Consider the following 20,437-nt stretch of genomic DNA (forward strand, 5'->3'; position numbering starts at 1 on the left):
AAAAAATCAAATAGGCCTATGTCAAATAATTTGGATGCCCCCAGTATTAAATATGTTAAATTAATGAAATGGACACTTAATAGTGTAGATTAGTGTTCAATGTTTTATAATAATAATTTATACTATTTTAATGTTGCTGTGGGACAATGTGAGAGACGCCTATTAAATTCAATATATTATTCTAAATATTAGCATTACTATAGTAGAACAATAAAACATTATAGATGGTTTACTTAATATCGCACAGACCCCAACTGGCCAACAAATAAGTTTAAAAATAAATTATGCTTCTTAAGAAATGTACCAAAAATGAATAAATAATAATAAAAAATATGCATACTCTTTGTGCATATTAAAATGATAAAACTGTTACACAACTTCACAACTAGTAGACATACTGTAGCCTGAGTATTTTCTTCCTAACAAAAGTAAACAGTTTAACAAGTGCTCTCTTAATATAATACTGAACAATTTACCAAAAAAAATATATATATAATACTAAAATATAATATTTTGGGGGTTTATTTTTATAATAGCGAACGTCATCATCAGAGATTATTTAAGCCAAATTCTAGACATGTTTGCCGCACGTGTTTACAACCGGTCAAACAAATATGTTTTCTGTGAATGTTCCCTGCAGGTTATTTTCGGGTTTATTTTATAACCTAAACAGAACGTTACCTGACGGTAATTTTTTAGATTTTACTTGTATAACCCTGTTAATTAATTAACGTTGCAGATATGTGTCATTTATTTATAAACAAACTATATAATGCTCGGAGTCGGACACCCTCGGTCTCTCTTGCGCAACTGTTGAGCGCGCTCTCGGACACATTCAGTCTCTCTCGCGCATTGAGCGCGCTCGCGCCAATCGCTTCGCTTTTGTCCACTCCGGCGCCTCATAAACACACACACACACACACACACACACACCAGAGAAAAAAACTTTGCAGGTCCTATGGCGGAGAGAGAGCCTACTCGGATGAAAGCCGCTTCAGTGAGTTCAATTATAGTAACGCCACATTTTTTTTGTCAGTAACGGTAACTGCGTTGTAACGGGGGAAACAGTAATTCGTTTGATTACTCGTTACTGAAAAAGATAACGCCGTTAGTAACGCCGTTTATTTATAACGCCGTTATTCCCATCACTGCTGTCACCTGATGGAGTTTTGGTTCCTTGCCACTGTTGCCTTGGATTTTGGCTTGCTTAGTTGGGGACATTTAACATTTAATATTCAATAATATTATTGATCTGCCTTACTTAAGGTGGACGTTGACGCAATTTCTTTTAGAAACAAACGTTGTTATATTGTTATATTGTTTTTGTTATATTGTTTTCATGTTATCACTGTGAAGCGCTTTGATACAATCTGTATTGTAAAAAGCGCTATATAAATAAAGGTGACTTGACTTGACTTGACTAAAGGAGCCTATAGAGCTAGACTGCACACTAAAGGAGCCTAGAGCTAGACTGCACACTAAAGGAGCCTATGGAGCTAGACTGCACACTAAAGGAGCCTATGGAGCTAGACTGCACACTAAAGGAGCCTAGAGCTAGACTGCACACTAAAGGAGCCTATGGAGCTAGACTGCACACTAAAGGAGCCTAGAGCTAGACTGCACACTAAAGGAGCCTATGGAGCTAGACTGCACACTAAAGGAGCCTATGGAGCTAGACTGCACACTAAAGGAGCCTATAGAGCTAGACTGCACACTAAAGGAGCCTATGGAGCTAGACTGCACACTAAAGGAGCCTATAGAGCTAGACTGCACACTAAAGGAGCCTATAGAGCTAGACTGCACACTAAAGGAGCCTATGGAGCTAGACTGCACACTAAAGGAGCCTATGGAGCTAGACTGCACACTAAAGGAGCCTATAGAGCTAGACTGCACACTAAAGGAGCCTATAGAGCTAGACTGCACACTAAAGGAGCCTATGGAGCTAGACTGCAAACTAAAGGAGCCTATGGAGCTAGACTGCACACTAAAGGAGCGTATAGAGCTAGACTGCACACTAAAGGAGCCTATAGAGCTAGACTGCACACTAAAGGAGCGTATAGAGCTAGACTGCACACTAAAGGAGCCTATAGAGCTAGACTGCACACTAAAGGAGCCTATGGAGCTAGACTGCACACTAAAGGAGCCTATAGAGCTAGACTGCACACTAAAGGAGCCTATAGAGCTAGACTGCACACTAAAGGAGCGTATAGAGCTAGACTGCACACTAAAGGAGCCTATGGAGCTAGACTGCACACTAAAGGAGCCTATAGAGCTAGACTGCACACTAAAGGAGCCTATAGAGCTAGACTGCACACTAAAGGAGCCTATAGAGCTAGACTGCACACTAAAGGAGCCTATAGAGCTAGACTGCACACTAAAGGAGCCTATAGAGCTAGACTGCACACTAAAGGAGCGTATAGAGCTAGACTGCACACTAAAGGAGCCTATGGAGCTAGACTGCACACTAAAGGAGCCTATAGAGCTAGACTGCACACTAAAGGAGCCTATGGAGCTAGACTGCACACTAAAGGAGCCTATAGGGCTAGACTGCACACTAAAGGAGCGTATAGAGCTAGACTGCACACTAAAGGAGCGTATAGAGCTAGACTGCACACTAAAGGAGCGTATAGAGCTAGACTGCACACTAAAGGAGCGTATAGAGCTAGACTGCACACTAAAGGAGCCTATAGAGCTAGACTGCACACTAAAGGAGCCTATAGAGCTAGACTGCACACTAAAGGAGCCTATGGAGCTAGACTGCACACTAAAGGAGCGTATAGAGCTAGACTGCACACTAAAGGAGCCTATGGAGCTAGACTGCACACTAAAGGAGCCTATGGAGCTAGACTGCACACTAAAGGAGCGTATAGAGCTAGACTGCACACTAAAGGAGCCTATAGAGCTAGACTGCACACTAAAGGAGCCTATAGAGCTAGACTGCACACTAAAGGAGCCTATAGAGCTAGACTGCACACTAAAGGAGCCTATGGAGCTAGACTGCACACTAAAGGAGCCTATAGAGCTAGACTGCACACTAAAGGAGCCTATAGAGCTAGACTGCACACTAAAGGAGCCTATAGAGCTAGACTGCACATTAAAGGAGCCTATAGACCTAGACTGCACACTAAAGGAGCCTATGGAGCTAGACTGCACACTAAAGGAGCCTATAGAGCTAGACTGCACACTAAAGGAGCCTATGGAGCTAGACTGCACACTAAAGGAGCCTATGGAGCTAGACTGCACACTAAAGGAGCCTATGGAGCTAGACTGCACACTAAAGGAGCCTATAGAGCTAGACTGCACACTAAAGGAGCCTATAGAGCTAGACTGCACACTAAAGGAGCCTATAGAGCTAGACTGCACACTAAAGGAGCCTATAGAGCTAGACTGCACATTAAAGGAGCCTATGGAGCTAGACTGCACACTAAAGTAGCCTATGGAGCTAGACTGCACACTAAAGTAGCCTATGGAGCTAGACTGCACACTAAAGGAGCCTATAGAGCTAGACTGCACATTAAAGGAGCCTATAGAGCTAGACTGCACACTAAAGGAGCCTATGGAGCTAGACTGCACACTAAAGGAGCCTATAGAGCTAGACTGCACACTAAAGGAGCCTATAGAGCTAGACTGCACACTAAAGGAGCCTATAGAGCTAGACTGCACACTAAAGGAGCCTATGGAGCTAGACTGCACACTAAAGGAGCGTATAGAGCTAGACTGCACACTAAAGGAGCCTATGGAGCTAGACTGCACACTAAAGGAGCCTATGGAGCTAGACTGCACACTAAAGGAGCGTATAGAGCTAGACTGCACACTAAAGGAGCCTATAGAGCTAGACTGCACACTAAAGGAGCCTATAGAGCTAGACTGCACATTAAAGGAGCCTATAGAGCTAGACTGCACACTAAAGGAGCCTATGGAGCTAGACTGCACACTAAAGGAGCCTATAGAGCTAGACTGCACACTAAAGGAGCCTATGGAGCTAGACTGCACACTAAAGGAGCCTATGGAGCTAGACTGCACACTAAAGGAGCCTATGGAGCTAGACTGCACACTAAAGGAGCCTATAGAGCTAGACTGCACACTAAAGGAGCCTATAGAGCTAGACTGCACACTAAAGGAGCCTATAGAGCTAGACTGCACACTAAAGGAGCCTATAGAGCTAGACTGCACATTAAAGGAGCCTATGGAGCTAGACTGCACACTAAAGTAGCCTATGGAGCTAGACTGCACACTAAAGGAGCCTATGGAGCTAGACTGCACACTAAAGGAGCCTATAGAGCTAGACTGCACATTAAAGGAGCCTATAGAGCTAGACTGCACACTAAAGGAGCCTATGGAGCTAGACTGCACACTAAAGGAGCCTATAGAGCTAGACTGCACATTAAAGGAGCCTATAGAGCTAGACTGCACACTAAAGGAGCCTATAGAGCTAGACTGCACATTAAAGGAGCCTATAGAGCTAGACTGCACACTAAAGGAGCCTATGGAGCTAGACTGCACACTAAAGGAGCCTATGGAGCTAGACTGCACACTAAAGGAGCCTATGGAGCTAGACTGCACACTAAGGAGCCTATGGAGCTAGACTGCACACTAAAGGAGCCTATAGAGCTAGACTGCACACTAAAGGAGCCTATGGAGCTAGACTGCACACTAAAGGAGCCTATAGAGCTAGACTGCACACTAAAGGAGCCTATAGAGCTAGACTGCACATTAAAGGAGCCTATAGAGCTAGACTGCACACTAAAGGAGCCTATAGAGCTAGACTGCACACTAAAGGAGCCTATAGAGCTAGACTGCACATTAAAGGAGCCTATAGAGCTAGACTGCACACTAAAGGAGCCTATGGAGCTAGACTGCACACTAAAGGAGCCTATGGAGCTAGACTGCACACTAAAGGAGCCTATGGAGCTAGACTGCACACTAAAGGAGCCTATAGAGCTAGACTGCACACTAAAGGAGCCTATGGAGCTAGACTGCACACTAAAGGAGCCTATAGAGCTAGACTGCACACTAAAGGAGCCTATGGAGCTAGACTGCACACTAAAGGAGCCTATAGAGCTAGACTGCACACTAAAGGTGCCTGACTGTGAGCTGAGGAGGCTCCACATTTAAAAAATAAATGCAACAGCTGGATTAAACTGATCTCAGCATGTGAACTTATTTAACCAAGTAACACTTTAGCATGAATATTTATTAATGCAACTTTCTATTGCTTTCTTTCTCCCCCCCATCCCACAAAACCATAAAACAGTTTGAGACCTATCTGCAGTTTCAATGCGCTTTTATTAAGTGTAATATTGTATGGTGATTGCAACTACATTTGCACCAGCTGGGTGGTCAAGTGTGTTCGGGTCAGTTTCATCGGGGAGAAGCTTTCTGTGGTGTTCTGGCTCCTTTCTATGGTGGCTATATTGTGCAGAATGGCACATGCAGACACTATCTGTGATGCCCACTGTGGTGACTCTTAAGCGCCGAAGACAGTTGAAACGTGCCTTTAGGATGCCAAAGATCATCTCTAACTTTTACTATGGTTTTACTGACACATGAGGGTCATGATAGGGGGTTATTGTGTAGGTTTTGCTGTCCCAATTCAAATTAACAGTGTTTTGTACTGTACCAAATTTAACTAGCTTTCCTCAAAGCGCTGACACAACATACTCACGGAAAGTAGATTGTTATCTGTTAATTTTACTATTCATTTAAAGATTCATCTCACAGAAAATAATAATTTCACATGTTCACATAATCTCTACCTGAACATTAAGGCTGTGAAAAGACTTTCTATTAACATAATCTGCCTCATGTTCTCCTAGAGAAGTGGAGATTGCAACATGTGTGCAGGCTATTGCTCCAATGACTCTATAGGGAATCCTATCATGAGATTAAAATAATGCTTAACATGTACTGTATTATATAGTACATTTGTGAAATTTGCTTTAAAAAAAAAAAAAAAAAAAAAAAAAAAAACGTGATGTCACCCTATCAATATATTTTACCGGCAATTTTATAAAAACCCTCTCTTATGGACATGGTCAATAAATGTCTGGGGAACACTATTAAACTATTAATGTACTCCTGCAGAGCGAGGACCACCTTGCGAATGGTTCGACAAACCGTGTTTTCCCCTATTCTGTGCATCACCGATCGTGCAAGTATAGGCTACCACTTGCAAAAAAAAAACGCAACGCAATACCATTTATGGTACAGTAAGTGCATGAATTCGATGTGTTCAATTATTTATGTGCGGCTCAAGAAGTTCGCAAAGATAAGATATTCCTTCCGCAGAAAATCTGTATCTTTCATACACTATCAGAAAAGGCAAGGGGATTTTGTCCGGCTAAAAACTCTTTCTCTACGATGTGCTCGTCTAACAATTTGCGCTGAGATGTCCACAGGATTTGAAAGACAATGTAAAGCCATTGCAACAAACACTGGGAATTAGTTACGTCACCTATATGTTTCTTTGCTCACAGCTGATTGGTCAAACTTCAGTCTGAGATCTCGAATCCAGAACTTAACCTGCCCCGGAGCAGGTTAGCCGTGCAGCGTAAGGTACCATGGCAATGAACACCGATTAAAGCCGAGCTACTTTCATAGTACCTAAAAGTACCAGTACTAGTACCAACCCAGGGTTGGCGGAAACTAAGCTGAAACATAGCTGGCTAGCCACCTAAACCGGCTTCATGGTACAGGCCCCAGCTCTCACAGAATCACCTGAAGATGAAGATGAAGATAGAGGAATTCCCAGGACTCAATCTATGGATAAACTGGCTTCAATGCAGACAGAGGAATCCAATAGATGGTGTAGCATACAGTAAATACATACGTTTACATATACATATCTGATCAGTTAAAGTGTGATATGATTCAAATGTTCTACCATATATATTCTCTTCTGGCCTCTGAAAGTGAAATATTTCAGTGAATTTATAATGGACCTCATATAAACAACAGTAAACAGTCACACAGAAGGACTCGCCTGTATCTCACACACACACACACACACACACACACACACACACACACACACACACACACACACACACACACACACACACACACACACACACACACACACAAGTACATCTGAACTGTGATCAGAAACTGAATATTAACCCTTCAGTGTATATAGATTCACCATCTCAGAACATTATCAGGTAAAGCAAGTTATTACTTTATGATGAAAGATTATGAAGACAAACATTGTGCTGCTTTATAATAACATGCACTGATGGGTCGATATCAGTATATCCATGAGGTGTTTATTATTAATTAATTTGTGTTGTGTAAAATATTTTACTTTAAGAGGCCGACATTAGAAGAGAATGAATGTTATGGATGTAAATTTGAATGATATCACACTTTAACTGATCAGAGCACAGTATAAATATATATTTTTGTGATTATGTGCAAAAGAGGAGTTTGAACACAAAAATGTGTAAAAAAAAACAAAAAACGACCATCATATAATGGTAAAAATCCACACACTCCTTTTTATTTTTTATAATCGGTTTCTTGCCTCTGGTTTTCTTAGTTTGTGACCTTTAATATTAGAGCTGATATTGTAAAACACTGACAATGCGATATTTAGTTTTTCTGAGATATATATTGCGTTATGAAAACAATTGCACCTGATGATTTTAATAGCTCTATTAATAAAGAATTAATAATTCTATAATGATTGGGGTAATTTTGTAGGGTTGTGAATCTGCATTGAAAATAATAAACAAATGACAAGCACAGATGAATACAAGAGAACAAACACAGATGAAATCAGCAGTGCTTTATGTTTTTCAGGTAAATTTACTATAGCCTATTCAGGTACAGACAAATGTAAAATAACACTGCATAGTCTTCACTGTATAAATCAATAATAATTCAGATAATTAATATAGTTTATCTTTGTTAAAGCTACTAAAGGGATTTTCTCGTTGTCTTTTGTTGTTTAATTAACTTTGACACAAACAATTGTGGGTTTATCAGGCTACTGTCACTTTAAGATGAATGCGCATATTTAATACAACAAGCATCCGTTTTCTTTGTTAACAACTTATAACCATAATAAATCATCACTGAACTTACTTAAGCTGGACTATGACGCTATTTTTCTTCTGGAAACAAACGTTGTTGCATTATTTTCCTGTTATTTCTGTAAAGCTGCTGTGAAACACTCTGTGTTGTAAAAAGCGCTGTATAAATAAAGGTGACATGACTTGATTTTGTGAACTTTGTGTGTATTTGTCAGTTTAAGCGCAATAAGACGTGTGCGAGAGCTTAGTTTAATACTCTCGCTTCGTCTGATATCCAGCTTTCTGTGCGCGTGCTTCGATGTGTGTCTCAGAAAACCATAAATCATAAGTTTAGACTGAAGTTTAAAACACAATAATGATGAAGAACTGCAGTGACGGCGATAGAGATCATCATCAATCAAACAGATGTTTTAGTTTTCGGCAGAGTATCAGCAGCACGAGCTGTAAAGGCTCTGCCCTCTTCTGGAAAGGGGGCGGAGCAGCAGCAGCTCATTTGCATTTAAAGACACATGCACGAAAACTGCATGTTTTTCTATCCAGTCAAAAATGGGCATTTACAACATTGTATAAACGTGATCTGTGGGATATTTTGAGCTGAAACTTCAAACACACATTCACTTTTGCAAATCATTTGATTCGGTGTGTGTATCAATCTGCCAAAGTCATGTGATCTCAGTAAACAAAGCTTCATTACACGTCTCAGAGTTGTGGACTCGAGGCAAGACTTTTGACTTGACTTGAATTTGAGTCCCAAATTGGATGACTTGACACCAGTGACTCGAGACTTGAGCCCTGTTTCCCGGACTTGGAAAGTCTTTATGGCCTACCTTCATTATATGTGCATTTATACACATTTCATGACACATTTGTATAATAAAAAGGAAGAGTTGTATTTAAAAGTCTCTTATTGGTCTGATTAATGAAGCTGTCTATAAAACAAACAATACAAACCCTACAATTTAATATAATATCACGTATTATAAAGATCCCTCATATTTAATGTTGTATGATTTGTTAATTGCAATAAATGGATTACAGCTTCAATGAAACATTAGCAGTTGTTTGTAAAAGGTGTTTTCCAAGGGGGTTAGACTCCATTTGTCCATTATTTATTTCTAAAGAAACACGACAATGTATAAAGGGCTCCATTACCTTCTATGTTACACTATGGCCCCGTAGAAACAGGGTGCTTCTCAATATCCCTCCTCGTCTCCTCGCTCCTCCGTCCTCCATCCTATGACCCGGAAACCAATCGAGCTCAGCCATCTTGAAGGACAACTCAATTCTCTAATTGCACCACGAGGAGGCGAGGATCGAGGAGTGAGGAGGCGAGGATCGAGGAGTGAGGAAGCTTCCAGAGGAGCTATGAGCGAGGATGCACAGTTGTACCCTTTGCTGAAGAGTTTTATCGACTAAACATGACGCACGTATCAATTCTCCTCCCCCTTCACATCTGTCACAAACATTTGAATTTATACTTTACTTTTGTAGTTTACATAAACCACACAACTCACATATTTCAACAAGGTATCTTGCTTTATTATTATTTATTATGAATGTCTTAAATAAACTAACTTTAACAACATAAGGGCAGATCCTTTGAGCACTGCTGATGACGCAGTGAAGTGACGCTCGAGTGATCAAGAATTCCAATGTATAAAAAAGCTTTCATTCAATTCCTCCGTCCTCATTTTCTTTCCTTGCAGCCTTCCCTCGTGTCCTACAGGGGGTGGAGCTGAGACGCGAGGAAAGGAAGCGAGGAAAGGAAACGAGGATGCACAAATAAGAAATGAGAAGCAGAACTTGAGCAAAGAGTTCTTTGGCGTGAGTGAGCAGGAGTAAGTATCCCGTTGCTTTTATGGACTCATTATCTATGGGCTTCTCCCTTGACGGGGCGTCCCCCCGATTGCCTGCGAGCTTCTCCTCCTGTCTGTACGGTCATTTCTGTACAGCGCGACAGAGAGTCGAGTGGTTATGACGCAATCGTTAGCCTATTTTTACTAAATCTGTAGCTGTGTCCCAATGTGAAGACTGCATCCTCCGAAGGACGCACCTTGTAGCCTTCATAGGATTTCCTAATTGCGCATCCAGGTGTTCCCGATTACCGCTCCATGGCGCCAAGCAACAGTGCGAGATGGAGCTGCCGTCCTGATCATTCATTTGTTATAATTGAGTAAACAGCTATGGAGCCAGAATTGGCTATTGTCATTTTTATGTTTTATATTTTACTGAGGATGTTAAATACATGAATTTTCTAAACGACATTTAGGCCACTTGTCTTTAAAGTCATTTTTTTAGGAGGAAAAAGCTCAGTATAATAGAATAAGCAAAAAAAGACTTCACATATAAAAAAGAAATATAACACAAACACAAGGTTAGGTTATATAAAAATAAAACATTCATAAATTATTTTATGATTATTACTGTCTTCAGTGAACTCAACGCAAATGATAATAATATTATTATTATTAGCCTACATTTAGGCTACATATTTAGAAGGCGGTTTTATCCAAAAAAGGAACAAAGAAATTCGTCAAATGTCAGTCATAATACAGGGCTAAGATTATCACAAATAAACACAAGATTTTGACGCAAATGTGTGTGGGAGTGTGAGCGCGCACTGCATGGCACGGAGGCGCGGCCGCGAACACTTGCATTTTCCCATCAACAGTGGAAGCAACTTAAAAAATACTCTATAATTTCTGGTCATACAGAAAAGAATAATACATCATTCGCAACTACTTTTATTTGTCCAAACTCACATAACAAGAAAACGTTGTGCTTTTGTAAAATAAAATAAAACAATCAGTCGCGCTTTCATGATCTCCGTGAACTGGAGCGCGTCTCATAAATGAACTGAAGCAAAATATACCTAGCCTAAAGCTTGAAATGTTGACTTTTAAACGAACAATTAAAATGCCTCGTTATTTATTCAGACACATTTATTATCATTAGCCTATAAATCATGGTTCCAGAGACATGGCTCTTCTCATTCAGCATTGCGGGAAAAATATAATTTCCAGGTTCTAATCTGGCCTTAGAAAACCAGTAAAATCGACATTTGTCCCATAGTAATTTGTGAATATTTTAAATGTTTAATAAAGGGGCAAAAGGTCTTTTTTTTTTTTTTTTTTGCGCAGCATTTGTGTAGCCTACTACAGTTCAAATTTTGGTGTTCAACTTTGGCTTTTAAAAATACAACAACCTTTCATTTGTAGTTTTTCAATTACGGGTTAAAAAAAAGAAAACAAATGGACGCAAAAGTAGGCTACCTATATTATTAAATATTTAAACTAATGTATTGACTTTAATCTAAAAAACTATCACTAAACTATCTTTAGTTTAATAGTCTGTGTAAATTTGCATCCATTCGTTTTTAATTTTTTTAACCCGTAATTGAAAAACGAAAAATGAACGGTTTTAAAAGGCATAGTTGAACACCAACATTTGAATTTGAACTGTAGGCTACACACCAAATGCTGCACCAAAAATGCTGTCGTCACCGGCGCGCAATGAATTATGGGGTAGGATCAGGGTAGGATAGGCCGCTAAGTGTCCATTTATGTATCCTTCCTTTCACGGGGAAACGAAGGGTGCATTTGGCGTCGCTTTTGAATCAGGGTACCCTTCGTCACGCCGTGATGACGCAACCGGCCTTCGAATACGGCCTTCGAAGGATGCGGAATTGAATTGGGACAGCCTTCATCGCGCCGCGGTGACGCAATCGGCCTTCCATACATCTACAGTCCCCCACCGAGAGTCCCGCATTCTCAGGCCCCCCTTGTTTTTCGAACACAGCGCCTCCTGCGGTTCGAAAGATCGTATAACACCCGCACACAGAGTACAGCGCACGCTTATCCAAATGCAATTAAAAACAATAGGATGCAATATTACGGTCTCCAAATAAATGATCCAATAAATATTTGCGTTCCCTGCTTAATGCATGTGCCAAAAAAAAAAAAACTCATTGCGATGGAAGGGATACAATTACAGATTGAACTATCTTCTGAAAAATAGTATGTGATATTATATTGCTACAATGTTTTTTTTATATTTTTTTTATTCCAATTCCAATTTTTCTTTCAGTTCAACCTATAATGGTCTAATTTACATTACCATGCTAACATTACAAAATCTGTTTTTTGATATTTTGAATGCGAAGCAAAACAAATCAGAATAGACAAAACACCAATAATAAACAATTCTGTACTTTATTTAATGATCACCTAAACATCCATCTTGCTGTAAAGAAAAAAGGAAGAAAAAACTGTGTTCGTGACTTTACTTTTCGTCTTCAATTGCATTAAAAAAAACTAATTTATAAGTCGCTTTGCAGAATCATAAAATGATATGTTGCTGCCTGGGTTCGGCAGGGGCGACTCCATCGAGGTATGGTGTACCCTGGAAGAACAGTTTAGGCCCGATAGCACATGTCTTATGATGTTTCAAAAAAAAAGAAAAAAAAAAGAAAAAAGATGTTTGCAAATGTTACCTTAATGTTGCACTGCTCTGATGAAGTGTCCCTTGAGATGTTTTTGAACTTTGGACAACTTTGTGGGTTTGAAATATATGGGGGCACAAAATGGGCAGTGAAAATCACTGCAGCATTTATGACATAGCCTATCTACAAAAAGTCCAAGGTTAAAGGCTAACGTTAGCTATCAAAATATTTTCGGGGGGAAGAGGGCGAAAAAACATACATTAACGGCTCTTGTTACAAACTATCTTTACAAATATTAAATGGACTATTCATATGTTGTATCGATGAGCTAAATTAGTTTTATTAAAAAATAAATCAAACGAGTAGGCTACTACGATTCGCTAAATAAAATTGAAGATAGCCTACTCACGTTTTGGCTTAAGTTCTTCACATGTTCTTCACATGTTTATCCGATACAATTTGATAGGAGGCGCTGTCTCGAAAAACGAGGGGTCTGAGAATGCGGGACTCTGGGTGCAGGGGGACTGTAGATGCTGGTCTCCGAGTCTGCAGCTTCATACTACTCGCAAGATTAACGTTGGCAATTTTCACGCACAGCTACTAGAAGATTCACGTCTGTCAGACAGGTTGCTCACGTCATCAAGCTTAGTTTGAGTCGGTCTGAGTCTGCGCGTCAGGAACGGAAGTTCTCAAAAATCGCTAAAAATGGGCTTCAACTGTCTCAACTGAGTTCCAGTGAGATGGCTCTGTCCATTTCTTTTACTGTCTATGGTGTTTTCCTGCGTGTTTCTGCTTGTAATTACACTGATCTGACCAGCAGGAGTCGCCAGAGTGGCGCTGAGAATCACTGAATCAGTTCATCAAGCAAATGATTCAATTGATTCAAACAAATCAGAGCTCAGTCATTCATTCCAAGTTAATTACTTAATTATATTATATTTTAAATAAAACATTTTCACGAGGTATTTAAATCAATGAGAAATTTCCGTTCTATCATATCCTCTTTAATCTCTGGTTATGGATCAGAAGGTTGATGTGCTTAGTCGTAACAACGGCTGCACATTTCACACACACGCATGAACAGACCAGTCATCACATTGTAAGAACCAGAAGGATCAGTGTGTGTAATGTCATTGATTTGATCCTATTCGAGCTACAGGCTTTCTGTGCGCTGGTTACACACTGAAGTCTCTGCTTTCCTTTAACATTTGATGAATATTGTCATATATCAGTGATATAAGCTAGTTTCTCTATATGACAGGGGCGTAGGAGCCATTATACGTGGGGGGGACATGTCCCCCCCCACTATTTCCCAATGTAAGATTTTGTTTTGCATTGCCTGCCTATCTCTGCCGATTTCGGAGTCTCCAAATGAATCCATTCGGCTACTTTTAAATACATAATTCAATTTTAAAAAACGGCCGACTTCTTCAGCTGCTAATCTCGTTGTCAGTCGACCATGATCGCGCACCGCTCGCGCATGCGCATCTAGGTGACACGGATAAATGTACGCAGCGATATATAATGAGTGTTCCTGGGAGATCCTAGTTGCGCGGGATGTGGAAGCGTGCAAAAGTTCCAGAAATGTACATAAAGTGCCCTGGCCTTGAATGACAAGGTAAGGAAAATAAGACTAAATCTAAATTAAATAACCAAGACTAGGTTGGCCATGTGATTTTTCTCAGGAGATGTTTCGAGCATTTTACTTCAGACACCGGATTATCAGCAAACTGCCAAGAGAACTGCTAGCTGGCTACTCAAACTAAACTAGCAATCTATTCAGGCAGCATATTTGTGTTTGATCTGTGTGAATTACAGAAATATAAGACTTGCTAGTGTAGCAGTAGAGGATTTTCACTTTCCTTTGTTGACGTCATTGCCCTTATATGGGAATTGGTGGATGAGGTAATCGGGGCCAGCGTATTTAAAGGTTCAAACAGGAAGCCCTAGAATGTAGGCTTGGTCACACCCGCCCCTCTTCCGGTTTCACTATAGTCCAGGTAAGCGACGGAGGTTATGCACAACTTTGTGTGGTTCTAAAGTGTTTAGACTGTTTTATCTTTTGAAGGATCGCTGTAACCGGTTCGGCTGCGTACCCTGGGAGTTGCGTCGAGCACTCATAGAAAGCTTTGAGGTATGTCGGCGATCACAATCTGTTGTGATGTGGGTTGTATGGGGTTAGTCAAGTTTAATGGGGGTTATTGTGTGTTTTAGTGGAACATTCGTGAGTGCATCCTGACATCGTGATCCGTGATGTGTGTGTGATTCTCGTGTGGTATGTATGATTTAGGAATGTTTTGTATTTGTTGATTGGAGTAGATCCTCGTCTGATTGTTATGTTTTGTTTTGCAGTGTACCACGTGGTTTAATTCAGGTCGTGCTGCTGTTTTTCTTAGACTAGATTATTCCCTTTCTTTTTCGTGAACCATTATTTTGTTAGGTTTTCGTGGCTTTAATAGTCGCTGTGTGTTTTTGGAGTTCATTTTATGGTTTGGTTTATTTTTCTATTTCTGTAATAGAGTTGGACTGATCAGTGTGACTTGGGCCTTAGTGCCGTGTGGTGTTATATTAGTGTCTATCTAACGGTCATCCACTGAGTATTTTGGGGTCCTCACTGCCGATGAGGTAGGACAGATTATTTATCATTTGTGCACCACCTGATCTGGTCAACCATTATATGTGTGTCTGATGTGATTGCTGTGATTATTTTGTATTTGTATCTTCCCTACTAATCTTGCTTTTTGTTTCTTTTTTTTTTTGTTTCGAGTCAAGGCTGAGTGCGCCGAGGGGGAGGCTAGTCACCTGGGTGAACACATTTGCCGTGAGGTTGAAGCACCAGGGTTTGAGCACCTCTTCATATGTAGTTTGCCGTGCACACATAAATGGTTGAGAGCACAATTGTTTACAGCTAGCTTGCCACCCCTAACGTAAGCTTTAGCCTTGCAGTTATATTCTTTTTGTAGTAATTATTTTCTTTGTTTTTTATTTTGTGGGGACGGTACATACATTGTTTTGTTTGTTATGTTTGGTTTAATGTGATTCAGTATTTAAGGATCAGCGAGGTCTGGAGGAATGTTCTTTTAACATTTGATATATTCTGTATTGTTATAATAAACTTGCCAGTGATTTATATTACGAACAAATGGTGCTAGTGGGATGTTTTCCTTTTAAATAAAACCATTCATTCATTGGATGAAGCGACTCTGTCTTTTCTCTGCACCAACGAACCTGGGTCCTTTTTATATTTCCTTGGGTGTAATTCCCAGGGTGGCGTAGTCCGTGCTATCTGGATTTAGTTAGACTAAAAATCATACCGCCCTCGTCACAAACTGGCGTAGTCGGCAGGATTGTTGCATTGTAAAAGCAGAGACGTGGATTCTGTAATCTCATATTGATCATTTTGTTTGAAGTTAATTCCTTTTTTTCTTTTCTTTTTTTGAGTATTGAAAAACAGCAGCCGACTCTGACTCTGAGGTGACGCCCAAGCCCTGGACTGATCGAGGTCCCTTCTGAACGAACGCCTTCCCTGGGTTTTCTCTGTGTAGTTTTGCTTTGTTGTTTTTTTTTGTTTTGTTTTTGTTCTGTTTTTCAGTCATGGAGGATGAACTGATACAACTTAGAGACATGGTGCTACAACTAAGAGCCGAAAATGAACGTCTGCGCCAGGAGCCGGCGGCAACTGGGTCAACGGATTCTATTCCGGCCCTTTGTGACAATACTGCGGCAAGGCCATCTGCAAATATGGCTGCGGAAGGTACTATAACTGCTACGGAGAGACTTGTTCTTATCCCACGGGATAGAAAGTGCCCTATGTTCCGAGGCAACTCTGGTATGAATATTGACGAGTGGGTCGAGGAGGCACGTGCATGTATGCGAGCCCGTCATTTGGCTCCTGTTGATCAAGCTTTTTTTTTGGTTGATCACTTAGAAGGTGAGGCCAGGGATGAAATTAAATATCGTTCAGATGCAGAGCGGGGAGACCCGGAAATCATTATTAAGATCTTGCAAGAACTATATGGCTGTTGTCAATCATATGTTGCATTGCAGGAGGCTTTCTTTTCCAGGAAACAGCAAGAGGGGGAGAGTCTTCATGAGTTTTCTTTGGCTCTGATGCGTCTTTTGGACCTGGTAAAACGTGTTGCACCAGCGGGCACGTTGAACTTTGAGGTGCTATTACGAGACCAATTTATTGAGTATGTTTCCGACTGTTCACTCCGCCGAGAGTTAAAGCAACTAGTGCGTCGCCAGCCAGCAGTTACCCTGTTGGATGTCAGAGGGGAAGCTATTAGGTGGGAGCGGGAGGGCCTGCCTGGGGGGCATAGGGGTCGTAGTCACTCTGTTCCATCTGTCTATGGCCTTCAGTATGGGGTTCAGGGGGGTTCCTCTACCATGTTGGGTAATGGTGCATTAGGAGCAGAACTGGGGGATCTTAAAGCTATTCTGAAACAACAACAAGATCAGCTTAATCAGTTAACCCAAAGTATCGCTCTACTTCAGAACAACCAGAGGCATGTTAGACCGCTCCGTGATGGCCCTGTAATTTGTAGGAGATGTCAGCGTCCGGGGCACTTTGCAAGGGATTGTGACGGTGCAAGGGTTCCTTTTCGCTCCCGGTCTCACTCTGTAGCTTTACCTTCCCCCTCTAGTACTGGACCATTTCCCTCCCAACAGGGGTCGGAAAACTAATGCCCACCGAACCGTTGAGCCACAGCTCGGGTGGGGCCCTTATAGGCTCTTGTGTTGTAGGTAGCGTGAGTACCGCAGCCAATTTAATGTCCTCCTGCCCCCATATAGACATTCTTATGGGTGGACATAAGGTGTCCTGTTTATTGGACACCGGTTCTATGGTGTCCACAGTTACCGAGAGTTTCTTTTTTCAACACTTTAAGACAGGGAGTTTACAGGCTTGCCGTTGGCTTCAGCTGAAGGCTGCTAATGGGTTGGCTATTCCTTATTTGGGCTATCTAGAATTGGATGTTTTCTTGTGTGGTAGGGTTATACCTGGTTGTGGCGTGCTTGTAGTAAAGGACCCACCTGGTGGTGCTAGTGTCCCAGGGGTTCTTGGGATGAATGTAATTAGCAAATGCTACGAACTTTTGTTTTTTCAACATGGGCCTGCTTTATTCGAGTTACCAACCGTGTCTCAGGCACCTGGTCATGTGTTCCAAGCCTTGCAACAGTGTTATCAGGCAGGTGTTGAGCCCCCCCCTGATGTGAAGAATGTTGTTAAGCTAAGTCAGGGGAGGGTTCAGCGTATTCCGGGGGGTGTGACCAAGTTTGTCAGGGCAACATGTTCAGATCACTTATCTGGTAGTACCGCCTTATTTGAGCCTCTCGACTCTGGCCTACCTGGTGGGTTGTTGGCATCTCCTTCGTTAGTCCAGGTGTTTGGGGGTACAGTTTACGTTCCTGTGGTAAATGTTGGCACTTCCGATGTCTTGCTTTACGCTCGTACCCAGTTAGGCTATTTGCACGGGGTGGATGTGGTCAGTTTGCCTAAGGGCGTAGCTGAGTTGAGGGCTATTGAAGTCGCTGGTTCATCTCCCAGCTCAGTTCGGAGCCAAATAGATGCCCTTGATTTATCCGATCTTAGTAGGGAGGAGGCCCAACGGGTTAGGACATTGCTGGTTGAGTACCAGGCTGTGTTCTCAGCTCATGAGGGGGATTTGGGCTGTACCAGCCTTATATCCCATGAAATCCCCCTGTTAGATGATGTCCCTGTCCGGCAACGTTATAGGCGGTTGCCCCCATCTGAGTATGAGGTTGTCAAAGCCCATATCAATCAACTTCTTGAGGCGCAGATCATTAGGGAGAGCTGCAGTCCCTATGCGTCCCCCATTGTTCTGGTGCGGAAAAAAGATGGTAGCCTTCGCCTCTGCGTGGAATACCGCCAATTAAATCAAAAGACTCGTAAAGATGCTTTTCCGTTACCACGCATTGAAGAATCGTTGGACGCTCTGTCCGGGGCCAATTGGTTTTCTACTCTCGATTTAGTCAGCGGCTACAATCAAGTTCCTGTTGCCGAGAAGGACAAAGCTAAGACAGCCTTTTGTACTCCTTTTGGATTATTCGAGTTTAACCGTATGCCTTTCGGCCTTTGCAACGCCCCAAGCACATTCCAGCGCCTCATGCAACGTTTGTTTGGGGAACAGCATTGCCAATCTCTGTTACTTTACCTGGATGATGTTGTGGTCTTCTCTTCTTCCATTTCACAGCATCTGGAGCGATTAGAGGGAGTGTTAGAGGGAGTCGCTGGTTCATCTCCCAGCTCAGTTCGGAGCCAAATAGATGCCCTTGATTTATCCGATCTTAGTAGGGAGGAGGCCCAACGGGTTAGGACATTGCTGGTTGAGTACCAGGCTGTGTTCTCAGCTCATGAGGGGGATTTGGGCTGTACCAGCCTTATATCCCATGAAATCCCCCTGTTAGATGATGTCCCTGTCCGGCAACGTTATAGGCGGTTGCCCCCATCTGAGTATGAGGTTGTCAAAGCCCATATCAATCAACTTCTTGAGGCGCAGATCATTAGGGAGAGCTGCAGTCCCTATGCGTCCCCCATTGTTCTGGTGCGGAAAAAAGATGGTAGCCTTCGCCTCTGCGTGGACTACCGCCAATTAAATCAAAAGACTCGTAAAGATGCTTTTCCGTTACCACGCATTGAAGAATCGTTGGACGCTCTGTCCGGGGCCAATTGGTTTTCTACTCTCGATTTAGTCAGCGGCTACAATCAAGTTCCTGTTGCCGAGAAGGACAAAGCTAAGACAGCCTTTTGTACTCCTTTTGGATTATTCGAGTTTAACCGTATGCCTTTCGGCCTTTGCAACGCCCCAAGCACATTCCAGCGCCTCATGCAACGTTTGTTTGGGGAACAGCATTGCCAATCTCTGTTACTTTACCTGGATGATGTTGTGGTCTTCTCTTCTTCCATTTCACAGCATCTGGAGCGATTAGAGGGAGTGTTAAGCCGACTGGGACAGGAAGGACTCAAAGCCAAGCTGGAGAAATGTACCTTCTTTAAGCAGGAGGTTGGCTATTTGGGACATGTGATCTCCAGCGCTGGCGTCTCCACGGATCCTGGGAAAATTGAAGCGGTAGCCCAGTGGCGACGTCCAACCCAGGTGGCGGAGCTGCGTTCGTTCCTTGGCTTCACCAGCTACTACCGTCGCTTTGTGGAGGGCTTTGCGAAAATGGCCGCACCCCTACATAAGTTAGTAGCGGAGTTGGTTGGTACGAAGGCTCGGAAAAGGACCGGACGGGACTTCGCTGCGGCCTGGACAGAGGCCTGTGAGCAGAGCTTTGAAGGACTGAAAGCTAAACTCACCTCCACTCCAGTATTGGCTTATGCCAATTTCGCATTACCTTTCATCCTGGAAGTTGATGCTAGCCATAGTGGCTTGGGGGCAGTTCTATCACAGGAACAAGACGGAAAAGTCCGGCCTATAGCCTATGCAAGTCGTGGTCTTGCAAGATGGTAGCCTTCGCCTCTGCGTGGACTACCGCCAATTAAATCAAAAGACTCGTAAAGATGCTTTTCCGTTACCACGCATTGAAGAATCGTTGGACGCTCTGTCCGGGGCCAATTGGTTTTCTACTCTCGATTTAGTCAGCGGCTACAATCAAGTTCCTGTTGCCGAGAAGGACAAAGCTAAGACAGCCTTTTGTACTCCTTTTGGATTATTCGAGTTTAACCGTATGCCTTTCGGCCTTTGCAACGCCCCAAGCACATTCCAGCGCCTCATGCAACGTTTGTTTGGGGAACAGCATTGCCAATCTCTGTTACTTTACCTGGATGATGTTGTGGTCTTCTCTTCTTCCATTTCACAGCATCTGGAGCGATTAGAGGGAGTGTTAAGCCGACTGGGACAGGAAGGACTCAAAGCCAAGCTGGAGAAATGTACCTTCTTTAAGCAGGAGGTTGGCTATTTGGGACATGTGATCTCCAGCGCTGGCGTCTCCACGGATC

The 20,437-nt window shown here is 42.2% G+C and overlaps 1 protein-coding gene and 1 non-coding gene across 2 annotated transcripts; one reads left to right on the forward strand and one right to left on the reverse strand.

Annotated features, from left to right (window-relative positions):
* Positions 1–13,494: 13,494 nt before the first annotated feature.
* On the reverse strand, positions 13,495–13,590 carry LOC130086532 (small nucleolar RNA U13). Its single transcript, XR_008807225.1, has one exon. It is a non-coding gene; the product is annotated as a small nucleolar RNA U13 (small nucleolar RNA).
* Positions 13,591–14,379: 789 nt separating this feature from the next.
* LOC130086512 (uncharacterized) lies at positions 14,380–19,949 on the forward strand. Its single transcript, XM_056252578.1, has 2 exons — positions 14,380–14,608; positions 14,689–19,949. The coding sequence occupies exon 2, from the start codon at positions 17,160–17,162 to the stop codon at positions 19,947–19,949; it is 2,790 nt and encodes a 929-aa protein (XP_056108553.1). The 5' UTR covers positions 14,380–14,608; positions 14,689–17,159.
* The last annotated feature ends 488 nt before the right edge of the window (positions 19,950–20,437 follow it).

Source organism: Rhinichthys klamathensis, unplaced genomic scaffold (assembly GCF_029890125.1).
Source record: "Rhinichthys klamathensis goyatoka isolate OS25496 unplaced genomic scaffold, OSU_Roscu_1.1 h1tg000096l_1, whole genome shotgun sequence".
Lineage (NCBI taxonomy): Eukaryota > Metazoa > Chordata > Actinopteri > Cypriniformes > Leuciscidae > Rhinichthys > Rhinichthys klamathensis.